General features: G+C 44.3%; 2 protein-coding genes across 3 annotated transcripts; one reads left to right on the top strand and one right to left on the bottom strand.

Annotated features, from left to right (window-relative positions):
* Nucleotides 1-78: 78 nt before the first annotated feature.
* LOC308676776 (TCF3 fusion partner-like) lies at nucleotides 79-8096 on the top strand. Of its 2 annotated transcripts, none has more exons than XM_081342797.1 (6): nucleotides 79-130; nucleotides 1144-1377; nucleotides 1687-1757; nucleotides 2148-2217; nucleotides 4012-4236; nucleotides 6735-8096. In XM_081342797.1, the coding sequence occupies exons 2-6, from the start codon at nucleotides 1153-1155 to the stop codon at nucleotides 6867-6869; spliced, it is 726 nt and encodes a 241-aa protein (XP_081198923.1). In that variant the 5' UTR covers nucleotides 79-130; nucleotides 1144-1152; the 3' UTR covers nucleotides 6870-8096. The 2 variants fall into 2 exon arrangements, with proteins under 2 accessions (XP_081198923.1, XP_081198924.1); XM_081342798.1 differs by lacking the exon at nucleotides 79-130 and adding an exon at nucleotides 277-383.
* A 2154-nt stretch (nucleotides 8097-10250) lies between these two features.
* On the bottom strand, nucleotides 10251-18119 carry LOC308676148 (NADH dehydrogenase [ubiquinone] 1 alpha subcomplex subunit 3-like). The gene is made up of 4 exons (XM_081341892.1): nucleotides 17983-18119; nucleotides 14746-14820; nucleotides 13841-13918; nucleotides 10251-10449 (listed from the first exon to the last, which is right to left on the bottom strand). The coding sequence occupies exons 1-4, from the start codon at nucleotides 17996-17998 to the stop codon at nucleotides 10361-10363; spliced, it is 258 nt and encodes an 85-aa protein (XP_081198018.1). The 5' UTR covers nucleotides 17999-18119; the 3' UTR covers nucleotides 10251-10360.
* Between the last annotated feature and the right edge of the window lie 222 nt (nucleotides 18120-18341).

The raw sequence follows: 18341 nt of genomic DNA, 5'->3' as shown, positions 1-18341 counted from the left end.
GCCTCCCTTCCTCCAATTAAACCGCGGGCACGAAACTTCTTTGTTGCTACAGCGCTTTTGTTAGCTGCTTGAACACGTCATCAATCAGCGTCAGGTCGTCCCTGTGTTTTTCGTGGTCTGATTGAAAAAGGTAGGAGTGTCTCTGCATTTATTTTCAACTTACAGGTAGTTCTTTTACTTGGGACCAGAATTCCTGTTGCTAAGTGAGTCACACCTGATTTTACGACCTTTTTTTGTCTTTGTTGTTAAGCAAATTACTGTGGTTGTTAAGTGAATCACAAGGGCATTATGCAAATCCAGCTTCACCATCGACATTGCTTGTCAGAAACTAGCCAGGAAAGTTGCAGATGGCAAACAGATGATCTCGGGATGCTGCAACCCTGGTAAATATATGCCAGTTGCCAAGCAATCCTATTTTGATCATGTGACTGTGGGGATGCAGTGACAGTTGTAAGTGGAAGGGTTGGTTGTCATCAGTGCTTTTTTTGTAAAAGAAAAAGGTGCCGGAACTCACACATGTCATACAACCCGCCTTGCCTACCCTACAAGGTTCCATCCAAAAAAGGTGCCAGAACTCCATTCTGAGCGTTCAATGAGAAAAAAAGCCCTGGTTGTAATTCACTTTTTTCAACGCTACTGTAACTTTGAATTATCGCTAAATGAATGGTTGTAAGTCAAGGACTACCTGTAGTAACCAAAGGGGAAATGTGCAATCTTATATGATCAAAGAACAGGTCAGATTTAATTAAGCAGGACTTATTTTCACAAAAATATCAACAGAATTATTACATACTCTAAGCATATCAATAGAGGTGACTATAAATCACCTGTATCCTATTTTAAATATTGCTGGAAAAGGGGATTTACCTCTTTATTTCATAGATCTATATTTTCTTTCTTTCTTCCTCTCTTCCTTCCTCTCTTTCTCTTCTATTTCTCCACCACACACACACACAGACACACACACACACACACACACACACAGAGACAACAACCCTATATGGTAAGTTAATCTGACAGAGAGTGGCTAGCTCAAATGTTTGGAAAGATGTTTTTCAAGTGAATCCCTGGATTATTTTACTGTGATCAAGTTGATATAGCTGTGGTTATTTTATATTTATTGCTTTCTCTTAAATGTTTTAGAACAGAGTCATGGCTGCTGTCGGTTTTGAAGAATTTTCAGTGCCTCCTGGCTCAGAGCTGGCATTGCCCCCTCTTTTTGGTGGAAATATCCTAGAAAGTGAGTTAGAGACTGAGGTGGAATTTGCTGATGGCGGGATACCAGAAGAAGAGGAAGAGGAGGATATGTTGCGGCAACAGGAGATGACTCGGCGCAAGTGTCAAGTGCTTGCCCAACGTTGCAAGGAGTTAGAACAGGTACATGAGAGGCGTGAATATGTTTTCCCCTGTTTATTAGCAATATTTCTAACAACAATCTTGTGAAATAAGATAGACTTGAGAGAGATCTCTTACTATATAAGGTTGGATGAAGATTTGAACCTAGGTCTTTCTGGCCTCAATCCAGCATGCATAGGTGTTCAGGAAAAAGGACTATGTGGCTACTACATAGAGCTACAGTGAAAAATTTAAGTAATACACCTGTTAAGTGAAGACTGAGGTGGAAGAGGAGGGAATTGTTGAGTAAATGGAAAAAAGATGTCTAGCTAATATTGATCCCCATTATAGGTGAATGAGAGAATGTTAAATCGGCTCCATCAGGTCCAGAGAATAACACTGCGTCTCAAACAGGAGAGGAGGTGAGTCAGAAGATACAGTAGGTGCAAAGTGTTGCGTATATTCCCCTTTGTGCAGTGCTACAATTTTAAAAACTAGCTGCATTGGACCCAGAGGATATTTAATTTGTGACTTTTCATAATTTGCTGAGCTGCCCTTCCCAGGACTGTCAACAATAACCTAGGCTGGCTGGGTCTTCTGGGAACTGTAGTTCATCAGGATTTAATGATAACCCTGCTTCTGAACAAAAAGGCTGCACGTTTATACCAAAGAGAGGAATTTTAACTTCTTTCATCTAAAACTTACCTGTTTTCACCCCATTTTTCATTTTGTGAGACAGGATTCCTGGCTAGAAAAGAGCACAATTATACAAAAGAGTTGGTTTAAAAGAATGTCTTTCTACTTCTTCTGAGGTTTCTCATGAGAGTTTTGGATTCCTACGGTGACGATTACAGACAAGGCCACCTTGATATTGTCTTGGAGGTAAGAAAGAGCTTTAGATAAGGCCGGGTTTACACATTGCTCTCATCTTTAAGATGGTTTGCTTGTTTGGGTGTTGTATGAATTCCTACATACTATTTCTAAATGATGGTTTAAGCCTTAGCATAATGTGTGTACTTGGTTGTGTCTTATGCAGCAGCAATGCATGCAATATTTGAATGCAGCTTACAGTGTGGATGAGCTAAGACTTAGCAGAGCATCTATGTGCCCTGACACTTGCTCCTTTTTCCAGTTTCTTAATTCTAAGACTATGGAAGAGTTGGAAAGTGTCAGGAGCCGTGTTAGTGCTTGACTTGTCTCCAGGAAAGAATATTACCATACATCAGGCATGTCAAACTCGCGACGTCATGTGATGTCGCGCGACGTATCGGAACTTTTTCCCATGGCCGAAAATGGGATGGGCACGGTTTCTCCGTGACGCTCCGGCCTGCGGGCCGGCAGTTTGACACCGCTGCCATACATGCTAACACTTCTATTTATTTCAATGAGATCTGGAGGGACCTTTTCCTCTTAGCCTTCTGGAAGGCTGTAAAGTCCTAGCTCTTTCCACCAGTATTGGGCTAGGAGGAGAGTGAGCCCAGCAAATGTGGAGCCGATATGATGATAATGTAGTGCTGGGTTGGGAAGTGTGATGTTTTCCCTTGTAAGGTGTGGAACTGTTGTTTTATCTCTGTTTTTACTGGTTTATTGTGAGCTACCAAGCATTGTTGTATATAAGATAGATGGCTGTATACATTTCTTAAATAAATATAAATATGATTTAATTTAATCAGAACGATTGCTACTTTAGGCTATAGGTATAACTGGGTCATTTAAAGACACAGCAGCTACATCCATGCAATATGCTACGGTAAACCATAAACTTGAGTAACAAAACACTATTGTGGAATACACAGGTTGTGTCCAAACAAATAAAGTACATTAAAGGTAAAGATCCCCTGCACATGCGTGCTAGTCGTTTCCAACCCTAGGGTCCGGTGCTCATCTCTGTTTCAAAGCCGAAGAGCCAGCACTTGTCCGAGGACGTCTCCGTGGTCATGTGGCCAGCATGACTAGACGCCAAAGGCACATGGAACGCTGTTACTTTCCCACCGTAGTGGTCCCTATTTTTCTACTTGCATTTTTCGAACTGCTAGGTTGGCAGAAGCTGGGACGAGTAACAGGTCGTGGTGGCTGCTGGATTGATGGCAGACTTCTCCTCCCTCTCTGCACGTCCATCTTTCTTTCTTTCTTTCTTTCTTTCTTTCTTTCTTTCTTTCTTTCTTTCTTTCTTTCTTTCTTTGGATAACCCTACCGTTGTATTCTCGTTGTGTTCTTTTTCATTATTTTATTCGGTTATCATGCTTCCGTTTGATATTCTTTTCCTTCCTTTCTTTTTTTTACCGTTGTAAGCTGCCCAGAGCAGCCCCGTGGCGAAGCAGGCAACAAATAAACTTAATAAATAAATAAATAAATAAATAACTCACTGCCCCTCCCCCCATTGAGTAGGGTTCCAGAACAGCTCCTTTCCTGCAAAAAAATAAGAAGAGTTTGGTAGCCAAACGCCATGAAGCTGTAAGTGCCTCTGTAGGGAGGAATCAAGCTTTGATTTCTTTGCTACCTTCATTGGTTCTATCCCCAAACTGGATAGAAAAGCAAGCAAGGCCAGGTCTCTCTTCTCCCCGCCCCCCCCAGAGCCCCTGCCCCCCCGCATATTGCAAATACTGTGTGGCTTCCCACTGGGGGGGGGGAATGTTAAAGTGGGAGGATTCTAGTTGCATCGCTTTCTCTATTTAGGATGAAGGAATCCATAGTGCAGATGTTGCAGTTCCTGGCCACGCAGGGAATGAGCCCTGTGAGAAAGAAGCCCCCAGGTGCCTGTCTACCCAGGAGCCAGAGAGCATCTCTCCTAGTGAAGGCCCCGTCAGCAAGAAGCGGCGACGTCATCTGCGGGAGGAGAAGGAAGGGAGGCTGCGTCGAGCAGCCCCAACGTTGCTGCCCATGGACGATTTCCCTGTACAGGTACTGGGAACGTTGGATACTCCTGCAATCTAAAGCAGGGCTTTTCAACCAGTGGTACGGGTACCACCTGTGGTACATTGGCACCTGGCAGGTGGTACACAGCCATCCTAGAAAAGTGGTAGCAGGGGAGGGGAATGAGCTGAACCGGTGGCAGCGCCACACAAGCCTGAGCGAGAAATGGCTGGAGCTGCAGGGCTGTCAGGGCTCAGCGGAAGCGCCAGGATCAGCGACAGGCTCCAGCTGGAGCTTGGCACTGATCCTGGCGCTTCTGCTGAGCCCAGAAGAAGCACCGATCAGCTGGAATGTTGCAGCATCTCCAGGGTCTTGTGATTTACATTCAGATGCTTGGCAACTGATTCATATTTATGACCGTCACAGTGTCCCAGGGTCATGTGAAGTGACCAAAACCTGCTGCAACCACCCACCAGAGGGGGAGGGGAATAAAAACCAAACACCCACCCCACCCCACCCCCGCTGCCAATCCTCAACAGAAATGCTGACAACAATGAAAACCTCGGACAGGAGGAAGAGCGCTACCGGGTGGGCAGGCAGGTGTCTTGCTCGGCTGTGGCTTGGGGGGTGTGTGTGTGTCACTTTTTTCAGTGCCATTGTAACCTCAAACAGTCAGTAAGCGAACTGTTGTAAGTCGAGGACTACCTGTACTTCATCACTTTTTTCCTTTTTTTTTTGCTCATCAAGTTTTTGACACCTTGCTAGGCGACTGGTGGTACTCGGATGTTGCCATATCCTAAAAGTGGTACAGTGGGTGAAAAGGTTGAAAAGCCCTGATCTAAATCAACCTCCTGCCTATTTCCCCCTACCCCCCAATCTGCCCTTTTGGCCACCGTACTCCATTGCCCCCTGCCTCTGCTGCCCCCACCACTTGGCACTCCCCACTGCTCCCAGCTGACCTTCGCTGTCTTCTTCCTCCTGCTGCTGAAAAGATGTGCCTGGCCAAGGCAGCTGCTGGCTGGGTGCAAGGCCTCCGCACAGTCTTCTCAGGGCCTCGTGCAGCTAGCAGCTGCTTCAAGAAGAGCCAGGTTGGCACATCCTGGCATTGGGGGGGGGGAAGATAGCAAAGGTCATCTGGGGTGGCAGAGGTATCCAGACTTTAAGGCAGCCCAAAGGGTGGAGATGGGGGGAGGGGGGAAGATAGATAGCTGGTGGAGTTGAAGCAGAGTCCAGCCCAAAAGGGCAGAAGAAGCATGAGTTCTGGCCCATTGAGCACAACCAAGACTACTACTGGAACTGCCATTGGCATGCAGTGTGGTTGCATGATGTTTTGCCTAACAACTTTGCTTATTGATGGAAAATCCTGCCCCAATTTGGGTTGTTAAGCTGGGACTACCTGTGTTGATATACTGTAGGCTACAATATGGGGACTGCAGCCAAGAAATTAAAAGACGTTTGCTCCTGGGGAGGAAAGCCATGGCAAATCTAGACAGCACACTAAAAAGCAGAGACATCACCCTGCCAACAAAAGTGCGTATAGTCAAGGCTATGGTCTTCCCAGTTGCAATGTATGGCAGTGAAAGCTGGACCATAAGAAAGGCTGAGCGCCAAAGAATTGAGGCCTTTGAACTCTGGTGCTGGAGAAGACTCCTGCGAGTCCCTTGGACTGCAAGGCGATCAAACCGGTCAGTCCTAGAGGAGATCGACCCTGACTGCTCTTTAGAAGGCCAGATCCTGAAGTTGAAACTCAAATACTTTGGCCACCTAATGAGAAGGAAGGACTCACTGGAGAAGAGCCTAATGCTGGGAAAGATTGAGGGCAATAGAAGGAGGGGACGACAGAGAATGAGGTGGATGGATGGAGTCACTGAAGCAGTAGGCGTGAGCTTAAATGGACTCCAGAAGATGGTAGAGGACAGGAAGGCCTGGAGGAACGTTGTCCATGGGGTCGCGATGGGTCGGACAAGACTTCGCAACTAACAACAACAAGGCTACAATAACAGAATCTTGGAACCTTACAGTGCTTCACCTTCCCTCTGTTACAAATCAAAGTGGGGCAATCTTTAGTTTCTAACAATTACTTATTTTTCCAGGCTAAGTTCATCTTTTAAATAATGGTTACCACATATTTTCTCCTATCCATCTAATGATTGTATTGTATGCTTATCCAGAAGTCACAGGAGTGAATGTTATCTAACATGGATTTAGATTAGGTGTCTTTATTCCTTCCACCATGCTGTCTATGGATTGTGATGAAGATAGAATGATAGACATTCACTCACACCCTAGAAACTGGAAAACAATTGCATTTCTGTTTTTCTCAAATTAGTAAACTTGGCCAAACTTAAAAAGCTATCCTAGTTCTGAATTGTGGGTGAGGGAAATCAAAATCCAGAAGTGGTTGATATCTTTATTAGAAACAATTAAAATGACACAGAAATACAGTATGTCAGCTTATGCAAATATATGAAACCTGACTTATTTTAACTGCAGAGATTGATGACTCCTGCACAAGTAATAATAAATTTTGGTTTTTGTGGCTACAGATAAAATCTGAAGAGGATTTCCAGTGTGAACAGGATGATGTTCTCAGCTCAGCCTGGCAGCAGTCCAGTCCCCAGGACAAGTTACTCCATTACTCAAAGTTTCCTAGCCCTGGTGCCTGTTCTGATTTTGACTGAGGCTGGCCCCTTATCTAAGGAAAGCATAAATATAAATATATATATATTACCCATGTGGCAGCTAGGCTGGCCATCAGGGTGCCTTGCAGGCGTCTTTTTTTCCCCTTGGATACCAACCAGGATTTAAGGAATAGCAGGACATCAATCACATCTGTGAAAGATGATCTGAACTGTTGGGGTGGGGGGAAATGGTAGAAGAAGTGGTGATGGAGTTTAAGCAAGGAAGAAAAGTTTGGAGTCAACGTGTAAGAATATTCAGTGGATTAGCTTAAGTCACTGAACTGAATCCACAATGGACTTAACTTGTGTCCGTAAAGTTGTGAGTGGGGAAGAAAGAATTTGAGCAGAAACATTCCTACCCTTTCAAGATTGAGGAAGAACCCTTTTGAGAGGTCAGTGTCCAGCATTCCCACACTTGCCATTCTGGACTCTGGATTTGTAATTCTGGTAGGTGAGGGAAAAGGGGAAAATGTGGTTCTTGTGCATTAGAAAGTGCACAGAAACGGTCATTGTTGCGTTCTGTCGTGGCATTTTCTGTGGATGTTGGTTGGAAAACCACGGGTCGAGGGAAGGCTGAGTTCTTTTAATCTTCCTTCAGGATTTTTAACAGTGTCTCGATCTATGGCATCATGAGATCCAGCATGATTAAAAGGCCAATTGAAGTCTGTATTAAAGGAAATAATTTCTGTGCTATTGACCTCCGTATTTATGCAAATTGTTTTATGTGTCAGTTTAAGAACTTAGCATACCTTTGCCAGTCCAGAAGAGAGCAAGAGCTAGCACTCTTTTCCTGTCATTTCCTCCTCAAGGTAACACCCAAAAAGTACCAAGACTTTCCCGCTAGTCATACGGATCGGGAATTCCCCACTCCCAATATAACTATAGGGACCACTACGGTGGAAAGGTAACAGCGTTCCGTGTGCCTTTGGCGTCTAGTCATGCCGGCCACATGACCACGGAGACGTCCTCGGACAAGCGCTGGCTCTTTGGCTTTGAAACGGAGATGAGCACCGGCCCCTAGAGTCGGAAACGACTAGCACGCATGTGCGGGGGAACCTTTACCTTTTACCTTAGGAATGATAATATTTGAACAAACCACAGCTGCAGTCTGCTTGCATTTTTGGATTTTGAAGAGTCACAGAAATACAACTTAGCAACCTTCAAGCTTATGGCTTCTACTTTGTGCAAGATTTGAATGATGCATTAAACCAATAAAACTTGACAGCGTCCATACTCTCATTATCACTGCATTTTTTGGTATGCCTCCTTTAATAATAAATAATAATAAACCTTTATTGTCAAAGTACAACATGTGTACATTGAGATTAGCTGAGCCTCTCCCTGTGCTCTCTCCCCCCAACACACAGTGACAACAAACCCTCCATCCCACCACACTATGTGAACCAACTACACCACACACCGGCCTCCCAAGTCAATTCTGCATAAGATTATGTCCCATTTAAAAGCCTAACAGCCCACGGATAAAAGCTATTTTTCAGCCTGTTGGTATGGCTGGCTATTTAACCAAGATCTAAGGCAGTGGTGGCGAACCTATGGCACATGTGCCAGAGGCAGCACCCAGAGCCCTCTGTGGGCACGCACGCCGCCATTGCCAGTAGCTTGCGCAGGTCTACTAGGCATCTCCAACCAGCACAAAGGAGGTGAAGCGGCTGGCTAGCAAGCCCAAGTAGAGGTGGCAGAGCACGCCCAGCAAGCCAAAGGCCACCTTGAGCGGGGAAAGCCAGATCCCCACCGTCGCCATGACCCCCCTAGTCCTGGCTAGCATTGTGTGCCTCCCCCCCATCTGTGCTGGGCCTCCTGCCCACTACCCCACCCGCCAGAGACCCCCTGGGCCTCCCCAGCCCCCACAGGTGTTCCCTCCCATGAGCAACATCAAGGTGGCCGTGCCCACCCTAGTCATGCCCATCCAGTGTGCTGTGACCACTGCAGCCACGCCCCTATGCCCCCCCCAGGGCACCACAATGCTTATGGGGCCCTAGCGCTTTGTGATAAATAAGTGGGTTTTGGGGTGTGGTTTGGGCACTCAGTCTCTAAAAAGTTCGTCATCGCTGATCTAAGGTACAAAAGAGCCGGTATGATGTAATGTTTAAGGCAACAGGCTAGAATCGGGAGACCATGAGTTCTAGTCCTGTCTTAGGCACAAAGCCAGCTGGATTACATCAGTCGGTCACTCATTCTCAGCCCTAGGAAGGAGGCCACGGCAAACCTCTGCTCAAAAATATTTCCAAGAAAACTTCAAGCAAAACTTCTGCAAGCAATCACCAGGAGTTCAAACTGATGCAAAGGTGTGTGTGTGTGCATACGTACATACAAGGAGCGGGGGGGAGGCTATGTAAAGCTGATGGGGTCATGAAAACTTGAAGTACTTAGCTTGCAGAAGTCAGAATTAAAGTAGCTAACTTTGTTTTTAAAAGCAGTTCTTTCCTAACATTATTCTAATTATTTAGGAGGGCGAATACTGTGCTTGTGGCAATGCAGTATGACGCAGACTGTGTTTAAAGGGAAAACTCCAGTTTCTGTAACAGAAACTGACAGTCATTCTGGATGAATAAACATATTCCGACAAGCCTTAAAAGCTCAGCACACTCTGTAACATGGAGCCGAGCACACACTTATGAACCAGTCTGCTTGGCTTAATACATTGCACAAGTTGTGCCTGCAGTTTTTACTAGCACCCCTTGGGTCTACCAAGAAAAGTGAATAAGGCATATAAGCCACAATTAGCTGGGCCGCCACACCACATTAAATCACTGACTGACCTAAGTTTAGAAATAACCGCTGCATGGATATATCATGCTGTGTTGAAACCGAACAAAGCATATTATGGCTTGGCGTGTATAAACCCTGTCAAATTTTCCTCCAGGACTTTGGTTCAGGATCCTGATTTAGAAGTGGGAGGTAGAAGGAAGGAATTCCTTATCAATAAACAACGGAGACTGAAATAACTCTCTACCACTTTTTTCCCCAAAGAATTTTCTGACACTGCGCAGTCTTGTCTTCTCTGTACCTCCCTTAAGGATTTTTTAAAAAAATATTTCTTGACAATCTGAAACGCAAGAGCGTTTGCTCACCTCTTTCTTCCCCAACTGGTGTAGCAGGTTGTCACTGTTTCTCTTAAAACAGCCATTTGTGACAGCATACGCAGCGAGCGGTATCAAACTCTTTTAACTCAGGGGGAAAAAAATCCCAGTTCCATTAGTTAAAAAAACAAAACAAAAACGTGACTTGATTAAGTCTCCTAAGTAGAACTTTAACCATCTGATTTTATGAGGATAAGTATTCCAAAAATTCCAGGTTCTCCTACCCCCCCTCCCCGTGGTCTAAATTTTCAACCAAAATGACAGAAAAGCCTGCTTTTAAATACAACAGGAAATTTATTGCCCCCGGGAACAACACACATATACAACCAAGGCAGTGGAATCTTGTGGGGAGATCTGCCTCTTCAGTGGTAACTCTCACTCTGCTGACTCTCATTTCTTCAGCCACTCAAGCCGTTCACCTTCCTTGTCACAGGGATGAGCGGGAACATCTGGCATATTGCCATCATCTCGAACTGGGACTATGATGAAGAAAGGAGAAACATGAACATCAGCCAAATGAGCATACTGTAAACGTCCAGTGGCAACACTTACAGAACTATATACTGCAAGGAAGGACACGGAGCGCTTGATTCAATGCCTGGATTCTCATGCTAAACCATATTGGTTTTGGCCTAGCGTGGGGAACAAATCTTGCCTCTCTTAAATTAAGTACATTATTCAGGCCTGATTTCACATCTTAACATGCTAAGACAAAATATAGCTTGTTTATTTGTAGCTAGGCATACAGGTAGTCCTTGATTTACAAGCATTTGTTTAGCGACTGTTTGAAATTACAATGGCGCTGAGAAAAGTGACAACGGTCTTTGCACTTATGACTGTCACAGCATCCCTAAGCCACAGGATCAAAATTTGGGCCCTTGGCAACTGGCCTGGGTTTGTGATTGTTGAAGCATCCCAGGGTCACATCATCACCCTTTGTGACCTTCCCAGCTGGCTCCCAACAAGCAAAGTCAATGGGAGAAACTCGATTCACTTAATGACTTGATGTTCACTTCATAACGGTGATGATTTGATTAATGACCATGGCAAAAAAAGGTCATAAAAATCAGGTGCAACTCGCTTAGCAATGGAAGTTTCAGGCCCAACTGTAAGTCAAGGACTATCTCTACAGATAGTCCTCGAATTGTGACCACAATAGAGCCCCAAATTTCTGTTATTAAATGACTCATTGGCTAAGTGAGTGTTGCCCCGTTTTGCGACCATTCTTGCCCCAGTTGTTAAGTAAATCACTGCAGTTGATAAGCTGGTAACACGGTTGTTAAGGGAATCTGGCTTCTCCATTGACTTTGCTTGTGAAAAGGTCGCAAAAGGGGATCACGTGACCTCGGGACACGGGAAAGGTCATTAGTATGAACTGGTTGCCAAGCATCTGAATTATGATCACATGTTCATGGGGATGCTGCAAAGGTCGTCACTGAAAAACAGTCATAAGTCAGATTTTTTTAGTGTTGTTGTAACTTTGAGCAGTCACTAAACAAACTGGATCACCTATATTAGGTAAGCACATCCCATGAAAAACATCCCACGGGTATTATCTTGACCTAGATAATTGTAGTTCATTTAATCTCTGGTTAAGTAAAAATCTCAATTCAGCATCATTGCATTAGATTTAATTCACTGACTTACCTACAACTGAATCAATACGCTAAGCTGTATCCTGTGGCTTATACACCATAAAGGTTGAGATGCCCAAATGTTATCAGAAAACTATCCGCTGTCAGCACAGAGAAACCTGAAAATAGTTTTCCCTCCATTTTTTTTCTGATGCCCATTCTCTGCCTGCCCAACCCAATAATAATTAAAGCAGAAAGAAAAATAGTTTAAACTGCTCTATAACATCCCATCCTTATGTCTCCCTTCACATACAGGCACTCCCTGGGTTAATCATGAGATCCATTCCTACGTCTGTCTTTAACTCAGATGTGTACATAAGTCGGAACTTATGCTTACAGACAGGCTGTCTTATTACTAAAAATGTTGGGCAGCGTTCTCCTTCCTTGAGCTGATGAAACGCTGAAGCCAGGCAGTATTTTCATGAACCCTGAACACAGGCTGTATATTCATGAAAAAAGAATAACAGAGTTGGAAGGGACCTTGAAGGTCTTCTAGTCTGACCCCCTGCTCAGGCAGGAAGCCCTATACCCGTGGTGGCGAATCTATGGCACGGGTGCCACAGGTGGCATGCAGAGCCCTCTCTGTGGGCACACGTCCCATCGCCCCAGTCCTACAGCTGGGTTTTATAAAACCTTTTCGCTTTAGGCCTCTGCCGCCCTGTGCAAAAAAACCCAGTTTCAATCAATCAGTTCCAACTTTTCAGGGAAAAAAAAGATCTCGCAAAGTTGGAATTGATTGAACTTTTTAGTCCCACCCACTCTGCCGTTACCACCGCAGCCATGTCTACCCAATGGGCCATGCCCCCCCGGCACCTGACAATACATAAGTGGGTTTTGGATTGCAGTTTGGGCACTCGGTCTCTAAAAGGTTCGCCATCACTGCCCTATACCATTTCAGACAAATGGTTGTCCAATCTCTTCTTTAAAAACTTCCAGTGTTGGAGCATTCACAGTTTCTGGAGGCAAGTCGTTCCACTGATTAATTGTTCTAACTGTCAGGAAATTTCTCCTTAGTTCTAAGTTGCTTCTCTCTTTGGTTAGTTTCCGTCCATTGTTTCTTGTCCTGCCTTCAGGCGCTTTGGAGAGTAGCTTGACTCCCTCTTCTTTGTGGCAACCCCTTAAGATCACGGGTGTCAAACTCGCTGCGTCACGTGATAAGTCGTGACGTATCGCTACTTTTTTCACATTGCTGGAGCTGGGGTGGGCTTGGACTCTGCATGATGCAACTGGCCTGCGGGCCGGCAGTTTGACACCCCTCCCTTAGATATTGGAATGCTGCTATCATGTCACCTTTAGGTCCTTCTTTTCATTAAAGTGGCCATACCCAATTCCAGCAACTATTCTTCATAGTTTTAGCCTCTAATCATCTGTGCTGCTCTTCTCTGAACTCTTTCTAGAGCAGGGGTAGGCAGTCTTGGCTCTTTGATGACTCGTGGACTTCAACTCCCAGAATTCCTGAGCCAGCCATGCTGAGGGAAAAGAGAGGTTTCCATGCTGAGCCATGCTGGCTCAGGAATTCTGGGAGCTGAGGTCCACGAGTCATAAAAGAGCCAAGGTTGCCTACCCCTGTTCTAGAGTCTCAGCATCTTTTTTTACATTGTGGCAACCAAAGCTGGATGCAATGTTCCAAGTGTGGTCTTACCAAAAACGTTATAAAATGGTGCTAGCACTTCACGTGATCTTGATTCTATCCCTCTGTTACTGCAGCCCAAGATTCTGTTGGCTTTTTTGGCAGCTGCAGCACACTGCTGGCTCACATTTAAGTGACACCTGTGAAAACTCTGTGCGGCTTCAGTGATTTATCAGCTCAAGGAAGGAGAAGGTCATTTGCCATTTTTAGTAGCAGGCCCGCCTGTTTCTAAGTATGAGTTGTCTGCAACCTGGACACTTTACATCAAGGGACTGCCTGTACCTTTCTCCCCAAAAATGGTTCAGTCACATGCATCTGTGCAACGTATTACATATTAAAAATTGATGAAAATAATGTGCTGCTTCTTTGCTATGCCTAAAACAGGGGTAGGCAACCTCGGCTCTTTTATGACTCATGGGCTTCAACTCCCAGAATTCCTGAGTCAGCCATGCTGAGGGGAAAGGGAGAGGTTTCCAAGCTGAGCCATGCTGGCTCAGGAATTCTGGGAGTTGAAGTCCATGAGTCATAAAAGAGCCGAGGTTGCCTACCCCTGGCCTAAAACTACAAAGCTGCTTTTAAAAACTAGAAATGTAGATGTAGATGCACCTGGGTAGTGATATGGCATGTTCTCGTTCATCAATGTGGAATAATGGGCATAGGGGCTCACCCGTGGCAATGTTACAGCTGAAAAAAATGAAAACAAAGATGCATGCCAGAAATACATTTAACATATATGTTGCATGCTGGCTATCCAGCAATATACAAAGCTACCATAAGTGAATGAATAAATTTACTCAGAATGATCTACAATGTGAACTACAAACCCCTCCAGCAAGCTAAATTTGACCACTGGTCACAGAATCGACCTAAAACCAAAGTACCTGAGTATCATTCCTTGAAACGGTGGGCCAGACTTATAGTCCCACGATTCAGATATTTGCCAACATTCTCTAGAATGAACTCATAGTGGTTTTCCAAGAATTTTCCAAACTGAAAGTGTCTGGAATTGAACCTGTGATTTTCTTCACACTAAGAAGTGCCGGTAACTGAATCCCAGTCTGTTCCCCATATCAAAGTCAACCCTGTGCTAGAAATTGCCAGGGATTTGGAAAGGGACCAGGGTCGGAAATACTAGGAATGTAATTTAGAAATCTTCAATGCAACATTCTTTTTTAAAGCTAATCCTCGCTCTGCTCAATGCCCCAATGTTAGGGCTGCCGCAACCCTCCCTCCTACTATCTCAAGGATACTAAAAGTTAAAGAATAAAATGTCTATGGAAATTCTCAATCATCCAGGTCATGGTTGTCCCAAAGGTGCTTTTCCAAAGAGCAACTGGATTTTTTTTTCCGTTGAAAATGTTTCACTTCGCATCCAAGAAGCTTCTTGGAAGAAAAGTGAAAGATTTTCAAGGGGAAAAAAAAACAAGAAAGTCCAGTTGCCTTTTGGAAAAGCACCCTTGGGTTTAAAAATAAAACATATTTGGATTTCAGGGAATATCAGTATAACTCACCCACAACTGTAATGACTATGGAGCTTACAATCACTGGTTCCTTGCTCCATGCAGATTTTATATATGTTACCATTCCTGCAGGAAGAGGAAGAGGCATTTTTTGATTTGCAGATTTGTTTTTCACAGTAACATCTGGAATTGTTTACTCAGGCTGATCTGGGCTAGCAATCCAAAGTGCCTTCCCAACTTTCAGTTAAGATAATAGCTATTAACTCACTTCAAAACTTGATCAGTAGTAGTCTGGATAGCACCTTTTCCAATTAACATTTCATTAAAAAAGTATAATGTGATGTCTTTTAATAGAATGTATTAGAAAGATTGCTACCAGACTTTTCCTGGGTTTTTTTTTTGTTTTTTTTGCTAACTTGAATACTTAGCTCTTCTACAATGCTTATCAATTTGAATAAATCTGTTTCCTCATAGCCACAGTTCTGCCTGTAAAATCAGCCGCACAACATGTTGCTTTAGAATTGATTAAAACTGAAACTTTGCAGCCTTCTGAAATCAAATGGACAGTAATTAGGGACATGATGTTCTCCATCCTTTTAAAACAGCCAGCCTGTTGTTACACAAGTATCTGGAAAACTTTTGTTTTATTACACAGGCTTTTGTTAGATTTTGCTTTTTTTTCCTGGTCTTTTTTTTTTACAGGCAGTTTGCTTTTGGTTTGGATCTGTTCTGACACTGTGAACATTGTTAATAGAAACTGACATCTAAGTATTTTAAATATATGAAAGGACAGGTAGTCTTTGACTTACAAACACAACTGAGCCTAAAATTTCTGTTGCTAAGTGAGGCAGTTTTGCCCCATTTTACAACCTTTATTGCCACACTTGTTAAGTGAATCACTGCAATTGTTAAGTTAGTAACCTGGCTGTTGAGTGAATCTGGCTTCCCCATTTACTTTCTTTGTCAGAAGATCACAAAAGATGATCACATGATCCTGGGACACTGCAATCGTCAAAAATACGAGGCAAGCATCTGAATTGTGATTATGTGGCCATGGGGATGCTACAATGGTCATCAGTGTGGAAAATGGTCATAACTCACATTTTCAGTGCCATTGTAACTTTGAATGGCCACTAAACAAACTGTTGTAAGTTGAGGACTATGTAAATGTATCTTGTACAATTTTAGAAAGCGCTTTCATAGAGAAGTATTTTTAAATTAAAGTATCTATAGCTGCAAAGTTTGGGTTTTGCAGCAATAGCAGACTGTGGCATGAGATTTATCAGGAATAGGAAAGAGAGGAAAAAAGAGTTAGTGGATTGTCATGGGTGGGTAGGTGTTGAAATTGCAGCACATGTTGATCCAAGCCCAGATCCACCTTTCACATCAGCACCTAGTTTGCCTATATTCTTAAATTGGGGTGGAATTATTTAATAATAAGTTGGAAGGGACCTTGGAGGTCATCTAGTCCAACCCCCTGCTCAGGCAGGAAACCCTATACCATTTCAGGCAAATGGCTGTCCAGTCTCTTCTTAAAAACTTCCAGTGTTGGAGCATTCACCACTTCTGGAGGCAGGTTGTTCCACTGGTTAATTGTTCTAACTGTCAGGAAGTTTCTCCTTAGTTCTAGGTTGCTTCTCTCCTTGACTAGTTTCCATCCATTGCTTCTTGTCCTGCTTTCAGGTGCTTTGGAGAATAACTTGACTCCCTCTTCTTTGTGGCAGCCCCTGAGATACTGGAACACTGCTATCATGTCACCCCTCACCCTTCTCTTCATTAAACTACACATACCCAATTCCAGCAACCGTTCCCTATATGTTTTAGCCTCCAGTCCCCCAATCATCTTTGTTGCTCTTCTCTGTACCCTTTCTAGAGTCTCATCTTTTTTACATCGTGGTGACCAAAACTGGATGCAGTATTCCAGGTGTGGCCTTACCAAAGCATTGTAAAGTGGTATTAGTACTTCACTTGATCTTGATTCTATCCCTCTGTTAATGCAGCCTAGCACTGTGTTGGCTTTTTTGGCAGCTGCAGCACACTGCTGGCTCATATTGAAGTGATTGTCTACTAAGACTCCCTATTTATATCCCATCTTTATTATTTTCACAAATAACCCCAGTGGAGAACATATCTAGCACACCTTCCTCCTCCTATTTCCCCCACAATAACAGTCCTGTGAGGTGAGTTGGGCTGAGAGAGAATGACTGGCCCAAGGTCACCCAGTTAGATGGCTAAGGTGGGACTTGAACTCATGGCCTCTTGCTTTCTAGCCTGGTGCCTTAACCACTAGACCAAACTGGCTAATTCCCAAACATTTGCAAGCTTCGTCAAATGACGTTTCTGCCCCTCAGAAGAAAGCTTGAAATGGATTTATGGGTGCCCTCAGTGTTGCATTTCAGACCTCTGTCGACTTTGGAAGTCCAAATGAACTGGTAGAGATGGGCCTCACTTACTGACAAACCACAACCCTAGCATACCCTGTAGAGGAGTCCTGAAAAGAAAGGTGATAGATTGAATACAGGTAGTCCTCGACTTACGACCATAACTGAGACCGGAATTTATGTTGCTAAGTGAGACAGTTGTTAAGTGACTTTTGCTCCTATTTTACACCCTTTCTTGCCAGAGTTGTTAAAGTCAATCTGGCTTCCCCATGGACTTTGCTTGTGGGAAGGTCCCAAAAGGGGATCACATCACCCTGGGCCACCACAACTGTCAAAATATGAGTCAGTCACCAAGCATCTGAATTTTGATCACGTGACTGGTGTGTGTGTGCTGCAGCAGTGTGAGAAATGATCGTAAGTTACTTTTTTTAGTGCCATTGTAACTTTGAATGGTCACTAAATGAACTGTTAGAAATGGAGAACTACCTATACTACGCTTTGCAGGAAAAAAGGCAGGATTTAAATGTAATGAATGAACCGTCCCCCCCCTCGACATCATTGCTCTCAGGTACATGACATTCGAACACCCTCTACAGCAGGGGTCCCCAACCTTGGCGACTTTAAGACTTGTGGACTTCAACTCCCAGAATTCCTCAGCCAGCATAGCTGGCTAAGGAATTCTGGGAGCTGAAGTCCACAAGTCTTAAAGTCGTCAGGGTTGCAGACCCCTGTTCTACAGTACCTACGGAATCTTCATCATCCTTCCACCCTCCTCCTCCTCTTCCTCTGTCTTTCCACCCTCGCCCACCATTGCACCCCTAGACACCGTCGACAACAAAAGCCCGTCATATACACCCGTCCATCTTCCAACGTCCTCCCACCCGCGACAAAGTCGTCTCGCACTTACTGCTGAAGGTAGACATCTTGTAATCAAGGGGAACGGAGCCCGCCGGCCTTCTGGGAAGTGTAGTTTTGTCGCGTTCTTCCTCCCTCTCTCGGATTGGTCGGCGAAGGCTCTATTGTACTGTATGAAAGCTGTGCCCGGCTCTGTTTTAACTGTTCATATTTCACCGATGTGTGTCCGTTTCCGTGTGTGCTGCCACCATGTGGCTGGGTGGAGAAATCACAATGTGGGCAGTCAGACCCTCCTACCATATGATGTATTTCCTTTCCCCTCCCCTTTCTGGGATGGACTTCCTCCTTCCTCTTCCCTAGTGAGCCATGCTTCATTAGCAGAAAACATGGGGTCCCAATATGCAGACCCTG

The sequence above is a fragment of the Vipera berus genome (genome assembly GCF_964194415.1).
Source record: "Vipera berus genome assembly, chromosome: W".
Lineage (NCBI taxonomy): Eukaryota > Metazoa > Chordata > Lepidosauria > Squamata > Viperidae > Vipera > Vipera berus.
The sequence above is the reverse complement of the archived record's forward strand: the minus strand, read 5'-3'. Positions and strand labels throughout refer to the sequence as shown.